We start from the raw sequence: 22,503 nt of genomic DNA, 5'->3' as shown, positions 1-22,503 counted from the left end.
TTTTTGGTATAGTTCCCACCCCCCAAAAAAAGGATATTGGGGCTGGAGCGATAGCACAGTGGGAAGGCGTTTGCCTTGCATGTGGCCAACAGAGCACGGACCCTGAATCGAATCCAGGCATCCCATATGGTCCCCCCAAACCAGGAGTGACTCCTGAGCGCCACCAAGTGTGACCCAAAAACCAAAAAAAGGGGGAGGAAATCAAAATACCTGAAAGGGATATTAAATAATGTGTCTCTTTTTCATTATATATCTGTGTGTGAAGCAAGATTTTCATCATAATTTTCTACCCGACATAATAATAATATAATCATAACAGTCTATGGAGAAGCATATGTGAGAATCCAGGTGGTGTCCATCAAAGCGACACTCAAAATGTATGCATGTACAGAAATAATACCACTCTTCTCAAGAAATTTGGTTTGTTTGAAAGAAATAGAGCTAATTTTTATAAAACATGGTATTTATGTTGACATTAATGGTGCCTGAATTATTTTAAAATGAGCTAATAAACCTTTTTTTGTGGGGGTTTGGGGCTACGGCCGTGACCCAGCTGTGCTCAGGGCTTATTCCTGAATGCTCTCAGGAGTCCCTCAAGGCACTGCTGAAAGAACATATGCAGTAGGGATTGCATCTGGGTTTTCCCATACAAGGCAGGTGCCTCTGCACTATCTTCCTGGCCCCAATTATTTTTATTAAACTTCTCAATTTTAAGTTTCAATATGGTATCTATCAATGAAAGTGACCCATGCACTAATAATCTCTTTGGGTTTCTCAAAAATATAAAAGAATGTAAAGGTATCTGAAATAAGTTTCAGAAATGCTCTTTCTGAATAATGTTTCAGTGTTAAATAAGGAGTGGCAGGCAATTTGTTCCTGATTTTAATGACAGTGACTTCATTAGTATATTTATTCTTTCACTCAGTAAATATTTAGTCAGAAGCTTCTGTACACTGAGTACTCTAACAGAGACTGGGGACAATGTAGCTAACAAAGTAAAGACCTGTCTTGGGGTTGAAGACCTAGTACAAAAGAGGAGGGTGCTTGTCTTGCACTCATCCTACCCTAGTTAGATCCTCAGCATCCCTTTCAGTCCCCTAAGCCCCTCTAGGAGTGATCCCTGAGTATGATGTTTTCTTGCTTTTTGTGTCTTTGACTCTTAGGATTTCTCCTTGTTTTCTTGGTTCATAATGTTTGGCTGCAAATAGATGTTGCATTTTATCGTATGCTTTATCATTTTATATTGACATGCTCAGATGCTTATACATTTGATTAAAGTAGCCTCATTAAGAAAATATTTAACCTTCTTGCAGGGTCACTGTATATTGTCCTCTTAATGTATTATTGTTGGAGTCTTTTTGTATGTTTGTTTTTGGGCCACATCCGGTGATGTGTAGGCGTTACTCCTAGGTGCCTTACGGCTTGCGCCACCACTCCAGCCCCTGGTGTCTTTTGTCTGAAATTTTTATTCATATTCAAAACCTTTGATTTGGGGAGGTGTTTGGAGGCCACATTTGGCAGTGCTTGAGGTTTGTTTGTGCTTGGAAGTTGCTTCTGGAGGTGATCTGGGAACCTTTTTGTGTCATGGATTGAACCCATGCCTCCCACATGCAAAGCATCTACTTGGCCCTTTAAGCTCTTTCTCCAGCCTTCAAAAACCTTTTCATGACTGAATAATATTTCATGATATGTATTATGTCATATTTTGTTTGATCATCTGTTTGTGGGCACTTAGGTTATTTCTGCTTGTTGGCACTTGTGAACAACACTGTAATAAACATTGACATAAATATTAGCTTATGAACTTGTTTTCATTTTCTTTTAGTATATCCCTAGGTGTGGATTTGTAGAATCATTGATAATTTGTAATGTTTTCAATATTAGATCTATTTGGAAACTTCCCCATGTTGTTTTGGACTTTACAAGATTAATGTTTTTCTCCCACTGCACTAACATGTTTCTATTTTGTCTTCATGTAATCTATATAGACTCAAGCTTACTTAGTCTTTTGTTTTCAGTACCTAACAACAATGATGTTGCCTATTATATACTGTCTCCCTCTAAAAAGAAAACTAAGATTATTTCTTTTAGTTAGAAAGTCCAACAGCTGGATTGTTTCCTTCTGACCTTAGAAACACATCAAGTCCCATTAGAATGCAACATGGTTATTGAAAATTGTTTTAGGAAAATAGTATGCCAAGAAGGAACATTGAAGTTTATTATTATTCTGAGCCATCTCCATATAAATTGGCCGGAAAAGAAGGTTAAATGTAACTTTTGCCATCTGCTTATTTCCATGATAATGGCTGTCTGAAGTTTCAACTAGAGTCTCTACATGCAAAGAGGAAAATGCATTCATCACTACTGTAACTACTCCATCTATTTCCCAGGTTACTCTTTCTCTTGACTGTTAGTAGTCAGGAAGTTAGTAGTTAGGAAAATTCCATTCTTAGTTTGAGGTTGCACATTAGAAAAAAATATATAGTCTTGCTGCTGACAGCAAAGTTTTGTGAATTTTAAATCCTTAACACAAGAAGTCATTCAGATATGTTTAAACAATGAATGGGAATTTGAAACTGTCTTCATGTAAGAACTTGACCTCCTTTTTTCCCTTGTCTCTTTCATCCATGGAAATGCAGAACAGCATGAGTTCAGTGCGATGGTTGTTCAGTCAACATTTCCATTCATAAGTCCCTATTTTCAAGAGCTTGTAATATAACTATAAAATTTCCTTTATTCTAATTTGGACCTTGTGGTCTCCTCTTGAAGCTGATTAATTTTGCAGAGGCAGAGATAATGTTTTTTACGTCTGTTTTGGTGGTATTCTATAGTCATCTAGATTAAAGCTCTAAAAATTTCAAGACATACAACTTTTATGTAGTATTAGTTCATGTGCCAGGATCTCTGATTATTTTTATATTGTATTGTGTGGACTCTGAACTGATGCTATGTGCATCTCAGGCATTGTGTGATGCTGAGAATATAATTTCTTCATAATGAAGGGTAATGTTTCTTCTGGAGATACATTTGCCAATAAATTTAGTACTCAAATGTTATCTTTCATAAAGCAGAACAGAAGATTAGGTTGAAGGAGCTTTATTTTATCTCAGGTGTAGTTATTTACCCATGTCTCCCGGTTCTTCTTCAAACTTGTCTTGTTCTCAGTAACAGATTGGAATCAATAGCAGGTTGACTATACTTACTCAGAAAGTCAAGTATTACTCAATAAGAGTTATCATTTATGTTAGACCAAGTGCCACACTGCATTATCATTTTAAAAAGTTGAATAGTTGGAGATTTCAGTCTTTAGAGATTTCTTATGACAGGATTGTATCTTGTGGTCAGGTATTAGAACAGGTGTCAGCTCTGAAGCTATCCAGATTTCTTGGATTAAGAATGTACCTTTGGGGGGCCGGAGAGATAGCATGGGGGTAAAGCGTTTGCCTTTCATGCAGGAGGTCATCGGTTCGAATCCCGGCATCCCATATGGTCCCCCGTGCCTGCCAGGAGCAATTTCTGAGCCTGGAGCCAGGAATAACCCCTGAGCACTGCCGGGTGTGACCCAAAAACCACAAAAAAAAAAAAAAAAAAAGAATGTACCTTTGGGGGCCTGTGAGGTGGCGCTAGAGGCAAAGTGTCTGCCTTGCAAGCTCTAGCCAAGGAAGGACTGTGGTCCGATCCCCCTGCGTCCCATATGGTCCCCCCCAAGCCAGGGGCAATTTCTGAGCACTTAGCCAGGAGTAACCACTGAGCATCAAATGGGTGTGGCCCGAAAAACCCAAAAAAAAAAAAAAGTGTACCTTTGAGGACTGGTATATATAGCAGGGATATATTTCTTTTTTTTTGTTTGTTTTGTTTTGTTTTGTTTTGTTTTTGGGGGGTTACCCCGGCAGCACTCAGGAGTTATTCCTGGCTCCACACTCAGAAATTCCTCCTGGCAGGCCCGGGGGACCATATGGGATGCCAGGATTCGTACCACTGACCTTCTGTGTGCAAGGCAAATGCCTTACCTCCATGCTATCTCTCTGGCCCCAGCAGGGATATATTTCAATAAACTATTGAAGATAGTTTGTTCATGCTTTGTAGACTGAAGACCTGGGTTCAAGTCCCAGTACTGATTAATACCTGAGTATTGCCAGTAGCAATTCCCCAGCACCAAGCCTGTCTAGCTCCTGAGCACCACTTGATGTACCTCAAACTTTCCCTGCATCCCCCCAAAATGGAAAGAAAATACATTTGGCCTGGGAAAGTGGCCCAAAGGATTGGAGTTCCTGCTTTGAATAATGAATCCTAGGTCTGATCTCCTGGACATTATTGACAGTAACCCCAAGATCCAGTAATTCTAAGCACTGAGCTGAGTATGGCCTGAAAATAATAGTAAAAAGAATGTTCTGTTGGGGGGATGGAGTGATAGCAAAGTGAGTAGGGTGTTTGCCTTGCACATGGTTAACCTGGGTTCAATCCCTGACATCCCAAATAGTCCCCTGAGCACTGACAGGAATGACCTCTGAATGCAAAGCCAGGAGTAACCCCTGAGCATCGCTGGATGTGACCCCAAAAACAAACAAGCAAATGAAAAGAAATGTTCTGTTGGGTGCTGGAGAAATAGCACAGTGTTTAAGGCCTTGTATGAGTCTGACCTGAATTTGATACTCGGCAACCCATTTGGTCCCCCATGCACTGTCAGAAGTTATTCCTAAGTGCAAAGCCAGAGAAACACAACCCCTGAGCGTTGCTGGGTGAGACCCCCAAAAACAAAACAAAACAAAAAGAATATATAGATTAAGATGACATCCAGCAGTTAACCCAAAACAAAGGCTTTCCCCCATCTTCCTCTTTCCTGTAATCTCATCCTTTGATATGTAAGGATCCTTTTGGATCACTCTGCCCTGCGCTGTGCAGGAGCACCCCCCCCCCCCACCGGTTTTGGCTTGGATAATAAAAATGTCCATTTTGGCTTGGCACTCTGAGAGAGACCACGGAGAAGCCACTGGCTCCATATTTCTTCCCTGACTGACTTGATTTATTATTTCTTTGCTGCTACCCAGCTTCCTCAGACCCCTCTGTGTGGTATTTAGAAACACGGTGCTTGAGGTGATCTCACAACTGTGGTTTTTTTTTTTTAATTTATTTTTTTAACTGTGGGTTTTATTTTACAATAAATGTCACTACAAAAGAATATTTTCTCCCAAGTGAAGACACTGTAGTTACTTGAAGTTACCAAGTCACTCAAAGTAGAAGTAATAGTATGATATAGGATACATTTTGATTCCTTAGAATTAGATTTCCCTTGGCAACTTGAAATCATAGCTATTTGTGGAAAGTAGTCCTTTATTAAACTTGAACAAATTGTCCCTTTAATGCACCCCATTTCCTAAAGTATTGAATTGCTGTGTCTTTTACTTAAAAACACAACAAACAAACAAAAAACAACCACTGAAGAAACTCAAAACAGCTGAAAGTTTTGATCAAACATTTTCTTATATTTTGCCATTTGGAGTTGTTGCTTTAAATCAGGGGTCCTCAAACTTTTTAAACAAGGGGGCCAGTTCACTGTCCTTCAGACTGTTGGAGGGCCAGATTATAGTAAAAACAAAAATTATGAACAAATTTCTATGCACACAGTATATATCTTATTTAGAAGTGAAGAAACAAAATGGGAATAAATACAATATGTGGCCCACAGGCTGTAGTTTGAGGACCATTGCTTTAAATATTCTCATCCTCAAGGGATATATTTCATTAAAGGAATCTGCGTGAATGCATTCACTACTCCCTGCTATTTCAGTGCTACCATATATTAAGTCATGGGTAATAACAGATATAAGCAGAACTTTAAATATAAATGTTTAGTCTTGTTTGGGCACTTACTGAATTTGTGTCTCAGCCTTGTGATATTCGTTTCTGGCCTTTTTCCTAAAAACATTAGAAATGAGCTCTCTGGTTCATGTTTTCAGTGTATGTAATTTGCAAACCTTATAAATGAAAGTAATTTGGATGGAACAGAGCATTTTGACAAACCAGGTGAAAATTATTCCTTGTGCCTTTTGCATTCTTTTGGCTCACAAACTTGAACTGAAATCTGTGCTTTAAAAATTAAATGCTTTACCTGTAAGGTTTCAGAATGGAGGCAATGACTGCTCAACTCATCTGCTGGGTGCCCAGCTGCCATTTGACCAGGGCCGCTAGATCTAGTGGTTACTTGTGTGTTGTAGGTTCTATATGTGCATGGTGCTGAACAGAGGTGGTCCTCCATGTCTTTGAGATTTCTGTAGTTTGTGCTATTGTTTGGCACCATTATGAGGAACAGGCTGTGTTGTTATTGCTGAGGCATCTTAAAGCATATCTGCTCAAGCTGGCGCCCTGTTTCCATAGCAGCAGAATTCTGTGATGCCAGAGTGCCCAGCAGTCTCAAAGAGAGGGACATGCCATAGAGACTTTTTTTTTTTTTTTTGGTTTTTGGGCCACACCCGGCGGTATTCAGGGGTTACTCCTGGCTGTCTGCTCAGAAATAGCTCCTGGCAGGCACAGGGAACCATATGGGACACCGGGATTCGAACCGACCACCTCTGGTCCTGGATCGGCTGCTTGCAGGGCAAACACCACTGTGCTATCTCTCCGGGCCCCATAGAGACTTCTTGTTCTACTCAGTAGATTGCTATAGTGTTCATTAAATGTGATAACCCTTAGCAATATTTTCGTATGTGTGAAATTTCTAGCTTCCCTTATGATTCTGTCATTCATTTTTTTTTTTTTTTGTTCCGCACTCAGAAATCGCTCCTAGAGAGCCTGGGGGACCATATGGGATGCCGGGATTTGAACCTCCGTTCGGCTTCATGCAAGGCAAACTCCCTACCGCTGTGCTATCTCTCTGGTCCCTGATTCTGTTATTCTTGATTCAGACCTTTATGTATAGTTTTTAAATATGTTCCTGACATATAAGACTTACATGATGTAGTATAGCAGGTCTTACACATGTTTGATCTGGATTCTATCCTTGGCATCACATATGGTCCACTAACTCCCTCCCCCCTTTCCCCCCCCCTCCTGTGATCCCTGAGTTCAGAGCCAGGAGTAAATGCTGAGCTCTGCAGGCTATGGCTCAAATATCAATGTGGCGAAAAAAACCCTATCCTTATCTAGTGGTGGTCTTATTCTCTTAGGAACTGGCGTAAAGTACTTACTTTTTTTTCCTTTGTGATTTTTAAATCATACGAGCAGTCCTTGGAGCTTATTCCTGGCTCTGAGCTCAGGGATCATCCGGGCGGGGCTCAGGAGAACATAATGGGTGCCAAAAAGAACCTACCTGGGTCAGCTGCATGCAAGATCAGTACTCTACCTGTATTATCTGTCCAGTCTACACCTTTTTTTTTTTTTTAATTAAAGGAGGGGCCAGAGCAATAGCGCAGAGGTAGGGTGTTTGCCTTGCATGTGACTGACCCAGGATGGACCTTGGTTCGATCGCTGGCGTCCCATATGGTCCCCCAAGCCAGGAGTGATTTCTGACCACAGAGCCAGGAGTAATCCCTGAGCATCACCAGGTATGGCCAAAAACCAAAAACCAAAACCAAACAAACAAACAAAAAAAAACAGTTTTATCAAAATACTGTACTCTTGGGGCCAAAGTGACCGTGCATTGCCTTGCATGCTGCCGACCTGAGAAGGACCCGAGTTCACTCCCCAGCATTTTATATGGTCCTCTGAACCTGCCAGGAGCAATTTTGAGCACAGAGTCAGGTGTAACCCCCCCCCCCCCCCAGTACTGCTGGGTGTGGCCCAAAAGCCAAACCAAAACAAACCAAAACCAAAACAAAACAAAACAAAAGAAAACTGCACTCCATTTTGGACTATTGTTCATAGTTGCAGTTCAGTGAGCCCTTACTGTGAGCTGAGTACTTCATCAGACTCTTGATTGAAAGAAAACAAAGCCCAATTCAAACTGGCATTGGCAATGCTCATATTAGTTTGAAGGGAAAGTTGAAGTGTCAGATCATGGAGGTGCAATGTCTCAGCTAGAGTCCTGAGCAGCTCTGGTTATTGATGTCCTGTCTGTGTCTGTTTCTCCGAATGCCAGCCTCATCATCTCTCCCTAGAGACCAACCTCCTGTCATCCTACATTGCACTTCTTGGCACTACTACCCCAGAGCCTGAACTCTCTTTTTCAGTTTATCCTGGAAAGTCAATAGAAGACTCCTGACAAGCTTGGACCTAGTTTGTTTCTGGGACTGCAGATCCTAAAAACAGGGGGACAAGAAGGTCCCCAGAGAAAGGAAGAGTGTTGGCGAAGTGTCCTAAGTGCCCGCTTCCAAATCCTGTGCTTTATCCTGACAAAGTTTTTTTTTTTTTTTTTTTGGTCACACCGGGCAGTGCTCAGGGGTTACTCTTGGCTCTACGCTCAGAAATCGCCCCTGGCAGGCACGAGGGACCATGTGGGATGCCGGGATTTGAACCAATGACCTTCTGCATGAAAGGCAAACGCCTTACCTCCATGCTATCTCTCCAGCTCCTCTGACAAAGTTTTTGTGGTTGTTTCTCATACACTTGTTCTAGACATAAGGAGTCCTAACCTTCTGGAAGATAACAGGGGGTTACACAGACAGTGGCCAGGCTGACAGCATTCAAATCTTGGCCTGCTGGTTTAGAATTCTTTCTTTCCACTAAAACAAACAAGGCATCACTTCAGCAAATGATAGAAAGGGCACTCACATGCAGAAAGCAAGTTGGATACAGAAATGGCAAGAGAAAATAAAATAAAGAAATGGCAAGGGAATAGTGGAAAAGTATTTTCTTCATTTACCTTGACTACTAGTACTATATTTTTTTCCAAGAGCATACCAAAGTTATAACCAGTTTTTAAAATGAACAACTTTGCTACCTAACTGCAGTAACAACAAATGGGATCTTGGTTTAAAATCTCTTAAAGGCTGATTGTCCATGGACTGACAGGACAAAGGCATTAGAATTCTATACTAAATTAATTATAAAATTAGAAGCTTAAGAGCCAAAAGATATTTTTATATATATATATATATATATATATATATATATATATATATATATATAGTGTTTTGTTGTTGGGTCACATCCCATGGTTTCTTGGGGGATCATGTGTTGCAAAACAAACACCTTAACACCTGTCCTTTATTACCCCCCCCCCCTTTTTTTTGGTTTTTGGGTCACATCCGGCAGCGCTCAGGGGTTCCTCCTGGCTCTACATTCAGAAATCACTCCAGGCAGGCTCTGGGGACCATATGGGATGCTGGGATTCGAACCACTGTCCTGCATGCAAGGCAAATACCCTGCCTCCATGCTATCTCTCCGGCTCTGGGATGTTTTTTCTTACAGTATTTCCATTGGCTCAGATTCCCTCTCAGTATGGCTGGAAACAGTAGTTCTCTAAAAAGGAAGAAAAGAAGAAAAAGGACAGAAGAAAGTGGTGGGATCTCTGCCAGATTTTGTGCTGCTTATCTTCTGTGCACAGAACCTAGCATGGCTTTAGAGCCTGCTCAGAGTCTCCGTCAGGAGGCCGGGAAGATTGAGGAGGATAATTACAGTTAAAGATGTCTGCCAGTATAGAGATAGGTAATTGGATTTGCTGAGTCTTCTCGGCTAGTCCAGTGGGTTGCTTTGCATCTCTCCATTGCAGAGATTTGATTTACTAAGGGGGCATCACTACAGTATCTGCTTCATAATAACACCCTTGAATGAAGGATCCATGCTATTCTCCAGTGCTCCGTTCAAGAGCTCTGGTAGGGAGATTGAAAGCAGACATTTTTTTTGGGAGGGGAGAATAACTTTGTTTTTTATTCACATATAGCGTGGAATGAGGAAATGGCAAAAGTTGTCACATTTTATTATAAAGCATCCAGGGACAGTGCCAGAATCTTTCTTTCAGCATGTTTTCCAATTAGTCAGGTAGGAGAAGTATTTTTAGTATTTAAAAAAAAATCATGGCCTTTTGTTGAGGCCTCCCATTTATGATCACTCTTCCTGATCTGATTAGTAGAAATTAGATTTAAACTCAGAGGATGTGTTGATGGTGTGAATGCTTAGAAGAACCTTTCAAGACTCTGGGAAATGGATCATATTAAATTTCCTCGATTTTAGTGCTTTGTTGTAACAAGCAGAGATATTCCAGCCTGTAAAAATTTGGCATGGTTTTATCCTTCTTTAAGATTGTGAAATGTAAGATTGTGTGAGTCTTGTTTGTTTTCTTGAAGCAAAAAAGTGGTGCTGTCATTGGAGACGACCTATCTGGAAGGATATTACAGACTGAGAGTAGACAGAAAACCTTTCTCTGAGAAGTTATCCACACCCTGCCCTGACCTTTACATCTCAGATCCTTTTGCCCGTATTAGCCAAACAGCTTAATTTAAGGTATATATGTGATACAAACCTAGCTGTTTTTTTTAAATGTGGGAGTTGTGAAAATTCTGCCATAAACTAAATTTATGATTTCTTATTACTCAATGTTTGACTTGTAATAACTTATTTTATATTCCCCCAGCCACCTAAAACCTGAAAAGAATGGCAAGTGGGAAAAACTTTACAAAAGCCTGGACTGAAAAGCTGCTGGGTGTGATCCCATACAACTGAGCTCATTCCTACATTGTGGCCTGACTGACAGCCTGACATGATTTTGTGCATATATCTTGTCCTCTCTGGGGAGGTCTCTGCAGTCTCTGTTATGTGCTTGCTTTGAAAAAAAAAAAGAAAAGAAAGGAAAAAGTCCCAACATTTCTTAGAAGGTTTTATTGGGTTTAGAACTGATTTTGCTTGGGGAGGGCGCTGTGGCAAGTGTAGGCCTTTACAAGTGTGAGATGCCCAGTTTGTTCCACAGATATACCATGTGTGCCAAACATGTCCCTTTTGGAGACCCCTGGTGCCTCAGTTGAGGGTGTGATCTTTGGCTCATTGTTGTCGGCTGTATAGGAGCAGCACAAGGTTGTGGCCCACAAACTGAAAGGTGTGAGAGTGTCATAGCCAGGTGTGCAGACCCCTGTGAAGGACCATGGTCTCCCTGGTCTCCGAAGGATTCTCCACAGGAATCTCCATAGCAAGGTCAGAAGGGAAGAAGAATGAAAACAGCACCCACCTGTGGCATATTGGACAGCAGACTCCCTGCTCACCAAATTAGAACAGTTGTAGGTGTGAAGTGTGCTGATGCTATGTTTTGAACCACTACTTCTAATTGTGCTGCCTCTTCTGAAAAGCACCCCACAATATTTTTAATGAGTTGACAAATATTTGTTGAGTACCAGCTATGCTCCAGCTTTGGTAAGATGCTGTAGGTGAGGTGATAGAATAGAATTTGCCAGGAGAGCCATCTTTGCCTCCTGCGGCCCCCAGGTAAATTGAGTTTAAGACCCCTGCTCTAATTGTTCCTTTTCTTTTCTTTTCTTTTTTTTTTTTTTGGCCACACCAGGTGATACTCAGGGGTCGCTCCTGGCTTGGGGGACCATATGGGGCACCGGGGGATCGAACCGCGGTCCATTGAACCGCGGTCCATCCAAGGCTAGCGCAGGCAAGGCAGGCACCTTACCTCTAGCGCCACCGCCCGGCCCCTAATTGTTCCTTTTCTAATCCTTCAAGGACTTTTGTTGATTTTTTTTGCTACCATGGTTCCCAGTTTTCTCTCAGGTTACTAATGACCATTTCCTTGCATCTTTTTTCCTGCTTCTCTTATACTTCTAATCATCAAAATGTCAAACTTGGGTTTGTCCAGGTCGGCAGCGTGCAAACACCCTACTTGTTCCTTTTCTTATCCTTCAAGGACTTTTGTTGATTTTTTTTCTACCATGGTTTCTCTCAGGTTACTAATGACCTTTTTCTTGCATCTTTTTTCCTGCCTCTCTCTTATACTTCTAAACATCGAAATGTCTCCCTCACTTCTCCTTTCTCTCCTCTCTCTTTTTCTCTCTCCTCTCTTTCTCAGTGATTTCTTTAATTTCTACAATGTATGTAAATTGTTGCTCGGGGTCAGTCCCTGTGGTTCTTGGGGTCATGCAAAGCCTGTGCTTCAGCTCTTTGTGCCATTTCCCTGGCCCCCGATTCATTGGTTTTAAGATTTAACTTAATAAGCCATGTATTTAACACCTACTGTGTTGTTCTGGGCGATGCCTAAGTGTCTTGATGCTAATGAATGACAGATGGTTTCTGCCCCCTAAGATCTCAAGAGTTCGGCTAAAGGTGGACACATGCCCACAGATGTTGAGTTACACATGAAGCACTATGAACACATGGTTGATGATTTTTTTTTTTTTTTTGCTGCACATGTGACTATGGGAAAGTGCATAAGGAGGGAGATGTATGTTAAGGAAAACAATGGAAAAGGAATGAGTCTTAAAGGAGACCATCGAGAAAGCAAAGATTTGTACTATATCAGTAACTGTTGAGCAATTTACTCTTAGTTATAAATGGGTATTTGTTAGTTTACTCCTTTTTATCCTTTTTTGTTTGTTTCTTAGAACTTGATTTGGGGGGAAAAAGTGGAGGCAGCCCATTGATGAGAGGAAATAAGTGGCATTAGTTGTAAAGATAATATAAGTTATTATTTTGATGTTTCAGTTTTATGAATTTTGCTTTTTTTGGGGGACATGCCTGATGGTTCTTAGGGCTATTCCTGGCTCTGTGCTCAGGGGATCTCTCTTGGCAGTGTTCTGTGGACTATATGGGGTGCTGGGGATCAAGCCCATGTCTGCCATATTCAAGACTATTCCCCTACCCACAGTATATCACTTTGGCCCCAATTTTATGAAATTTGATTAAATTGATTGATAATATTCTGAAGGACTATGTATCTTGGTTTATGTCTTGGTTTAAAGAGGTTTCTATTAGAAATAAGAAAGAGGGGGACCAAAGAGCTAGCATAGTGGTAGGGCATTTGCCTTGCACATGGTCAACTTGGGACAGACCTGGGTTTGATTCCCGGCATCCCATATGGTCCCCCAAGCTTGCCAGGAGCGATTTCTGAGCACAGAGCCAGAATTAACCCCTGAGCATGGTCGGGTGTATTAAAAATAATAATAATAAGAGAATTCTTAGGGGTAGGATGCAGAATGGGAAGTCATAGATTTTCAGGAGTGACTTAGGATAGGAACGTGTTTGGTAGTGGACAGACCTGGAGGCTGAACGAGAAAGGAGAAGGGTTGGTTAGAGGAGAAAATATACTTACCTGTATATTTAAGCACAGCTTTTTTTTTTTTTTTTTTTGGTTTTTGGGTCACACCCGGCGGTGCTCAGGGGTTACTCCTGGCTGTCTGCTCAGAAATAGCTCCTGGCAGGCACGGGGGACCATATGGGACACCGGGATTCAAACCTTAGGTCCTGGATCGGCTGCTTGCAAGGCAAACGCCACTTTGCTATCTCTCCGGGCCCTAAGCACAGCTTTTTGACATTTTCTCAGATTAGTCAGAGTTCTGGAAATAAGCCCATTACCTGTGCAATTTTTTTTTTTTTTTTGGTTTTTGGTTTTTGGGCCACACCCGTTTGACACTCAGGGGTTACTCCTGACTATGTGCTCAGAAATTGCCCCTGGCTTGGGGGGGGGAACCATATGGGACACCGGGGGATTGAACCCCGTGGTCCATCCGCTTACCTCTAGCGCCACCTTCCTGGCCCCACCTGTGTAATTTTTTTTAACTGTTGTTAAATCTTTCCAGCATCCCTGGATGTATATGTATAATCACTGTGTCAGACACTAGGAAACTTTTGTCTGTTTTTGAGTCATACCTGCCTGCGGCGCTCAGGGTTACTCCTGGTTCTACACTCAAAAATCACTCCTGATTTCTTGGGATATCATATGGGATGCTGGGGGTCCTGGGTTTGTCCAGGTCGGCAGTGTGCAGTCAAACACCCTACTTCTTTGCTATCACTCTGATTCCCAGAGACTAGGAAATCTTCACCCAGAAAGATTTTCAGTCTTGTAGGAGTCCTCATGCTCTTGGTTGATGGACTTTAACTATACCATTGGCATTTTAGGGAGTGTTAATTCCTAGTATGAGAAAGGTAATATGATGGGAAGCTGCAGTAAAGCCATTTACAGAGCCAATACCCCAGCCCTGCTTGTGTCGGAAGGTGATATGAGAAGCTCCTTGAGGATTGTCACCTTAGAGTTGGATCCCAAAGGGCTTAGAAGGGCCAGGGTGAGAACTCAACTTGACCTTTCCTCATGGCTGGCTTGAGTTTGATGGTCTCACCACGTGGTCTTCTGAGCACTGCTGGGAGCAGCTCCTGAGCCCAGAGCCACAAGTAGACCCTGAGCACTAAATCAAAACAAAACTGCCTAAAAGAGCTTCTGGACATTCATTTTAGAAGCTGTAACATAGTCACACATATCAGCTTCTGATCCATGACCCTATGTGTGAAATCCCTGTAAAATCCTTAGAAGTAGCAGAAGATCAAAAGAAAGTCAGGCCAGGAGCTCCAGAAAAAGAAAGGATTCCTTGTGTAAGAGAAAGTGGACAGTCTGGGAGACTTTGGAAGAAATGAGAGTTACAATCCCTACCTCTAAAAAGGAAACCATTTCCTGTAGAGGATGCCAGCTTTAGCTTGTATTTGGAAGATATATATATCTTCCAATATATATATTGTAAGCAGAAAATAAGGGGCCATAGTTTGTAGTCTAGAAGCAGCTCTTCCTTTATGCATTGCCGAATGCAGGGGTCCAGACAGTATTCTCAGGCCTTTGTCATTCTTCCTTTTTAGTGCTGCTCTCTCCTCTCAGGTGTTCTTCTCAAGGAGGCTGGCTGGCTGTTTCCCAAGAATGGAGATAGATGGCACACACAGCTTTATGATTACATTGGTCTTTTTCTATTTACAAAGGGTCCAGGAAGCCCAGTTTGGACAGGCCACTTTCAAATCCAAAATAAATAAAGTGCCTGATGAAATGAAACATGAATTCTCCTTTGGCTTTTTTTTTTTTTTTTGTAAGTCCATATGTTCTGCATATGTATTACTTTTGTGCCCTCAGAATTTCCTGAATGTTGCATTTCCTACTCACAGAAGCTACTGTGGGTTGTAATACTTTTCATGTGAATATATCTGTATAGGCTCTTTCTTCACTGTGAGCATTTCACTTACAATTAGTATTCAGCATCTCTCTAACTTCATTTTATTGGTTTACAAGTGAGGGTACTTACATAGTTTTTATTTTTGTGTGTGGTACCAGGGATTGAATCCAGGACCTCACACATGCAATGAAAGCAGGTACTCTACCACTGAACTATAATCCCATCTTAGATATTTTGAAGTTTCTGTGCATAGCTTTCATTTTAAAATTTTAATGCAATCTTTTTTATTTTGTGTTGGGGGCATGGACTCAGAAGGCCTGGGAGGGTGTTTTCCAGCAGTGATTTTTGGCCATGCAAGGACCTAAGATTGTGATACTGCCCAGGCCCTACAATGCTGGGGATTACCTAGGCCCAGCAGAGCTCTGGAGACCTCCTGGGGCCTTCCGGACTATACTTGGCAATGCTGAGAATATGGGGATTTGACTAGGCACCTACTCTATCCACTGTACTATCTCCCAGCCCTTGAAAGTCATCTTTGGGGACTTATAAAAGTTGATACTTTCGGGGCCAGAGAGATAGCATGGAAGCAAGGCATTTGCCTTGCATGCAGAAGGACGGTGGTTCGAATCCTGGCATCCATATGGTACCCCGAGCCTGCCATGAGCGATTTCTGAGCGTAGAGTGCTGCCAGGTGACTCCCCCACAAAAAAAAGTTGATACTTTCCCTGCAAGCATTTTAGAGACACTTATGTCTTTTTATAACTCTTAAGGTCAGTGTGCACATATATACACACATATTTGTGGAAACACACAGGTTTACTAGTTTTATTTATTTGTTGTCATCAATGTGTGTAGTAATAACTGAACTGGAAGGTCATTTTGTTTTTAAATTAAAACTATATTGGGTAAATTGGCAGGAATTTTATATATTTGCCTATATCCAAAGACTTTTGCTTGTCTTTTTTTCCAGTAAAACTGTCCATTAAAATAAAATAAATCAAGAGAACTTTATTAGTTTTTTTTTTCCCTAAAGCTGGGTTTGATTACAGTTTAGGGACTAGTCCTGACTTTGCATGTTTCTTGTATTTGGTTTTTGTTTTTTAATCTATTTCTCTTATTCTAGGCACTTGAAGAAGCCCAGAAAGCTATTCAGCAGCTCTTTGGCAAAATCAAAGATATCAAAGACAAAGCAGAAAAGTCAGAGCAAATGGTGAGTTTGGGTTTCTACCTCCCTCTTTTTAAGGTATTTGTGCACACTTAGAGATACTCTAAGACAGTTACTCAGAGGCAGTTCCCCAGTTGTTGCTTGGGGAAACTTTCAGTGCCAGATAGCAAACCTGGGGCTCCCACATGCAACCCATGCACTCCAGTTCTTGTGTTATCTCCTTGGCCTTTTACCTAACATTTTTGCACTGAAAAAAAGTTACTTTTCATCAAGTTATCCTCATCAACTGTTATCCTCATTCTTCTACTTGTCAGACGTAACACTCAATTCTTTAGAGGAAACCTGTTCCAGAGCTGTCATATGACTCAAAATATCCCTGCTGATCTCCATCTGCAGCCCTGTTTTTAAATGGGGAGAGTTTTTTACTCTTTTTCCCAGAAATAGCTTCTTCCCCATTTTAGATTCCTTTCTTTGGCATTTGCTTCTATCTTGTATTTTCTCAGCAAAGATGTATGATATGTAACTTAGGAAAACTGGTATGTGATCTGGGAGGTTAAATGCATCCTCCTGTGAAACATGCGTGTGGTTTTGATTAAGTTCCTCCCTCTCCAAATTTGTGTCCTCCAGTGATGTGAAGCTCTAGCCTTCTGCTGACCAAGAATCCAATCTCACCCACCCCTGCTCTGTGGGAGGCACTGTGAAATGCTAACTCCTGAGCTCAAATTCTCACTACATAATGTAATGTCTATGAATTGACTTTTTTCAACTGTTAAGTAAGAACAATAACATCTGTAGATGGTCTGGACTCATCAGTCAAAAGGCACAGAATGACTGTATAGATAAAAAGAAAGATCCATCTTCATTATGTGTATAAGAAATTCATATTAGGTCTTTGGTTTTGGTTATTGTTTTCGGGGCCATAGTTGGTTGTCTTTAGTGCTTGTGTCTGGCACAGGGCTCAAGGATCACTGAGGATTGAACTTGGGTTGGCCAGCTACAAGATTCTCTCTCTATAGACCTTTGTATCAGATCCTAAGGCAAACAGAAGTTCAAAGTCGAAGGCTGGAGTCAGATATTTCAAACAGCAATCCAGAGGAAAAAGCAGGAATTGCTGCACTGGATAAACAAGAAGTTGTGGTAGTGTCTCTCTCTCTCTCTCTCTCTCTCTCTCTCTCTCTCTCTCTCTCTCTCTCTCTCTCTCTCTCTCTCTCTCTCTCTCTCTCTCTCTCTCAGAAAAGATCATGTGAGGTGCTGGATAGCACAATGGTAAGGCTTGCCTTACACGGGACCAATACAGGACCGAACCCGGTTTGAATCCCGGCATCCCATATAGTTCCCTAAGCCTTCCAGGAGTGACTTCTGAGCGCAGAGTCAGGAGTAACCACTGAACGATGCCGGGTGTGACCCAAAAACAAACAAACAAACAAAAAAAAGAAAAGATCATGTGTCCTTCAGGACAATGTGGATGGACCTTGAGGTGTTTATGCTAAGTAAAGTAAGTCAGGAAGTGAAAGATACTTAACAGCTGACTTTACTCATTTGTGGAATATAAATAATGAAAGCAAACAAAAAAAGAAAAGTGGACTCTGAAAAATAAACTGTTGCCAGAGAGAAAAGGGTGGGGAGAATGAGTTGAAGCCCTGGGAAATAATACAAAAAGTCAGGGTCATGTGCATGATTTCCATGGAATACCCAGATTTGATTCGTGCCACTGCATGGTCCCTAAACTCTACCAGTAGGATAAATGAGTAATAAGGTGGGTCTGGTCCTAAAACCAAAATAATAGGTTGAGGAGTCATAGTGATAGTGATACGTCATTTTGATAGTGTGTTGGTACTGAGACTTGGATGGTGGGGACATTGAGCCTTTGTAGATGTATGACACTGTCCTCCTAAAATCTTAGAGTGTTGTAAAACCAGTGACAAATGATTAAAATTCCATTATACATAAAGAAGTAAACAGATAGAATTCACATGACACATTAATTTCAGACACATAGCATGATTTTTTTCCTCTGTTTTTTTTTTTATTGCAAATAAGTATAGTACAGTACAGTAAAGTCTGGTTAACATGTAATGAGGATTTTAAGATATAGTGGGTTTTTGTTGTTGCTGTTTGTGTTTTTTATTTTGCCACACTCTGGAATACTCAGGTGTTATTTCTGGCCTTGAGCTCAGGAATCACTCCTGGCAGGCTTTGGACCATATGGGATGCCAAGGATGGAAACCAAGTTGGCTGTAGGCAAGGCACACATTCTATTCTCTGTACTATTGCTCTAGCTCTGTGGTTCTTGTTTTTTTTTAACCTATTTTTTTGAGTTAGTGAGTTTTATGATATTGCTGATTATACTCTGCATACATCTTACATACATTATTCCAAGATCCTTTTTTAAGCATCTTGCAAATATATGTAAAAACAGACTTATAAATAAAAGTATATACATGGGCTCAGAGCTTGGGGGCAGCCAGGGCTTTCAACACTTCCCCAATCAGTAGGTCAGACCTGACAGTTTAGTGCTCAGGTCTAGAGAGGCAGCACTGTCGGCTGGGTGTGGTAGGTGCTCGGAGGTTACTCCTGGCTATGCATTCAGACATCACTCCTGGCTTGGGGGACCATATGGGACTCCATGGGATCGAACCGCCGGGTGTGGCCCCAGAAAAACAAAATATAAATGCTTGATGTAGTGCTGGGAGACAGCTCAAGTAGTAGAGCAGCAGAGCTGACATGGTCACGAGTTTGATTACCCAGCATCACATGACGCCCTCACTTACCACCTATCACCTACCCCAAGCACTGTCAAGTATAGCTCTTGTGGCCCCCGAGCACCTACCACACCTTACCGCTCCGCGCCACTGCTCTGGCCCCAAGCATTTGTATTTTGGGGAGAGTCTTCCAAGTGGTGTTCACATGTCCAAGCCCCCAAGTACTGTTTTTATAATTTTACTTTATTATTCCATAGACATAAGAAATTTTATTTTGGGGGATGGAGACATTATATAACAGGTAAAACACTTTGTTTGCATATGGCTGACCCAGGTTCTATATTAAGCACTGCATATCGTGCCCCTCCCCCCCCCAATTAGGAGCATCCTGAGTGCACAGTTAGGAGTAAGTCCTGAGTACCAGGTATGACCCAACTTTTCATACTCCTCAAAATAAATCTTATTATTTATTTTGTTTACTTTTTTTTTTTTTTTGCCATACCCATCTATACTCGGGTAATTTCTGGCTCAGCACTCAGGAGTCACTTATGGTGATGACAGGAGACTATTATAGTGGAATACTGGAGATTGAACCTGGGTCAGCTATTTGCAAGGCAAATGCCTTACCCTCTGTACTATCTTTTTGATCCTTTTTTGTTTTTGTTTTGGGGCCTGGCTGCGCTCAGAAATTGGCTCCCGGCAGGCTTGGCGGGGGTGGGGGATGGGATGGGACCATATGGGATGCTGGGATTCGAACCACTATCTCCTGGGTTGGTGCAAGGGAAATGCCCTACTGCAATGCTATCTCTCTGGCCCCTAGTCTCTCCTTTAAAAAAAAATTTTTTTTTTAATTGGGGCTGGAGTGATAGCATCGTGGTAGGGTGTTTGCCTTGCATGTGGCTGATCCAGGATGGACCTCAGTTTGATCCCCAGCATCCCATATGGTCCCCCAAGCCAGGAGCAACTTGTGAACGCATAGCCAGGAGTAACCCCTGAGCATCCCAGGGTTTGGCGAAAAATAAATAAATAAAATTTAATTATGTATTTGGTACTTTTGTGTGTGTGTGTGTGTGTGTGTGTGTGTGTGTGTGTGTGTGTGTGTGTGTGTGGTTTTTGGGTCACACCCGGCAGTGCTCAGGGGTTATTCCTGGCTCCAGGCTCAGAAATTGCTCCTGGCAGGCACAGGGGACCATATGGGATGCCAGGTTTCGAACCGATGACCTCCTGCATGAAAAGCAAACGCCTCCATGCTATCTCTCTGGCCCTATTTGGTACTTTCTTAATAAAATCAGAAAAGGTCTTTTTTCTTCATAGTGATTTAAGGTAAATTTTCTATATTAAAATGACTAAAATGTAAGTAGTGACTTAAAGTCTCTAAAATTAATGTAATAACATGGTAAATTATACATTGTGCAGAAAGAAGGTTATGTACAAAACTAGAAATAACATCAAAAGAATAGTGACCTGAGACATACATACTATTTTGCTGGATATAATTTATTATTCTTGATGCATTCTTTTTAAAATTTAATTTTGGGATGCCAGAGATTGAACCTGGCTTAAAGCGCTCTACATACTCTATCACCCTGGCCCCTACTGTTTTAGTCTACAGTGACATGTTATTGAATATTTTATGTATGTTATTGCCAAAAAACAGAATAAAAATAGTATCATGTATAATATGACTGGGACATAATAGACAACAACATTTGTTTTGAATTAAAAAAAAGAATAAATAGCATCTACCTCAGAGGAATATTGTACAAATCATACAAACACTGAAAGAAGTAGCTAACTTATGTAGAGTGAATGGAAGCTGTTTACATCACACTCTCCAAACTTACTTTGGTCACAGGAACTCCTAAACTCTTGTGTACACATCCTTATCTGCATCTCCTTGTAATTCACTCCAGGAGCAAATCTGTCATCACATTTCCAAGCATCCTTGAGTTCTCAATGGCCCTTTGGCAAGACAGGGAAAGATGTGGTATATGGGATGGGACAATCAGGCTTTCAGAGGTCCAACCCTTCTAATCATAGACTTAAGCGTATTGTTCAATCCTGGTGACTCAGCCAGTCTCCTTGATGTAGAATGGAGATAATGGTTATTTGTACATTATAGAAGTATGATTTAATGGGGTAGATTAGTGCTTGTGCATGACAGCTACATGCTGAGTCATTTTTAGTTGATGGCAGTTCTTGAAGCTCCTCCAGTTCCTTCTTCTAAGTAAATAGTGTTAACTACCAAATCAGGGGCCAAAGAAAAAGAATTCTTTCATCGGACTGCACTAGGATGTTATATTTATTAATTCATGTATTGTGCTGCCAGGCAGGGATGGAATTCAGGGCTCTGCACTTGCAAGGCAAGTGCTACACTGCTGAGCCACACCACCAGTGACATATTTCTTGCTCATATATATCTTTATGATTTCACTTGGTAGTTCTGGATGACACTCCTTTAAGCCAAGGAAAGTAAAATAAAAATAGTTTGAGTAGGTCACTACTAAAGTTCCTAGATGTTATCTTTGAAAGCCTTTTTGCTTTCTGCACTAAAGGGAGAAGAAGTGATGGAACATTGCAGTTTGTTGAGTTCTTTCTAGTACCTTTATACAAATGATATCCTGGAACCCTCACAACAGCCTTCAACACTAGGTTTTGTACTTACTGGTTTTTTTTTTTTAAATAAATTTTATTTGGTTATACCTTTTGGTAGCTGAGGAAACTGAATCTGAATGAAGTCAAGCAGCATGGTGTAGGGAACAGAGCTGGTAATGTCTGACTCCAAAACTTACTGTGTTATATTCTTACTTTTTTTTAGCAACCCTTGGATATCATTGTAAAGTTTAAAAACTACTGGCGTTCTCGTTTTGAGTTTGCCTAGGCTGCTATTTTGGGTGGGTAATCTTCAAAATGACAGTAGGTCAGCACATGTAGTGAGCACATACTGTGAATTTCTTTTGTTTTTTTTTTTTTTGGGGACATACCTGGTGGTGCTCAGTGGTTACTCCTGGTTCTGTACTCAGGAATCACTCCTGGGATGTCAGGGATTGAACCCATCTTCCCTGTGCAAGGCAAGCTCCTTACCCACTCTACTATTTCTCTGGTCCTGCACAGGCTATGCACTAATGAGAGATGGAGGTGCTGGGAATGAGGAGACTAGTCCTAGTGTAGGACAATGAGGGTCTGGAGGAAGTAAAATGGCACAGATTCCTGAAATGAAGCAGAGGGAGGATGTTATTGTTGTTTTTGGCCACAAAAACCAGGTGCTCAGGGTTTGTCCCAATTCTGCATTCAGGAATCACTCCTGGCAGGCTTGCGGGGGGGGTGCCATATGGGATGATGGAGATTGAACCCAGGTCTACAGTGTGCAAGGTAAGCACCCTAACCTCTATGCTATGGCTCCAGCTTCAAAGAGGAAGGATTTTTTTTTTTTGTTCACTTTTGGGTCACACCCAGTGGTGCTCAGGGCTTATTCATGTCTGAATGTACTTTCCTAATAATTGAAATAGTTGTGCATTCCCAGGTTCAGAATGACTTTCTCTTATCTGTTGGAATTGTGTTGTGGTTGTCCTTTTTTTTTTTTTTTTTTTTTTTTTTGGTGTTTGGGCCACACCCGGCGGTGCTC

General features: G+C 41.3%; 1 protein-coding gene across 2 annotated transcripts in view; it reads left to right on the top strand.

The window, feature by feature from the left end:
- Window positions 1–22,503, top strand: part of VPS53 (VPS53 subunit of GARP complex) — a 202,642-nt gene that overhangs the window by 36,929 nt on the left and 143,210 nt on the right. For both annotated transcript variants that reach the window (XR_007499610.1, XM_049782265.1), the window contains exon 5: window positions 16,135–16,221. Coding sequence is in view for 1 of the 2 variants with exons in the window: in XM_049782265.1 (XP_049638222.1) it covers window positions 16,135–16,221 (87 nt within the window). In the remaining variant the exon portion in view is untranslated. The remainder of the gene's footprint in view (window positions 1–16,134; window positions 16,222–22,503) is intronic.

The sequence above is a fragment of the Suncus etruscus genome, chromosome 1 (genome assembly GCF_024139225.1).
Source record: "Suncus etruscus isolate mSunEtr1 chromosome 1, mSunEtr1.pri.cur, whole genome shotgun sequence".
In the NCBI taxonomy this organism is placed as follows: domain Eukaryota; kingdom Metazoa; phylum Chordata; class Mammalia; order Eulipotyphla; family Soricidae; genus Suncus; species Suncus etruscus.
This window is presented reverse-complemented; position numbering and strand designations above follow the sequence as displayed.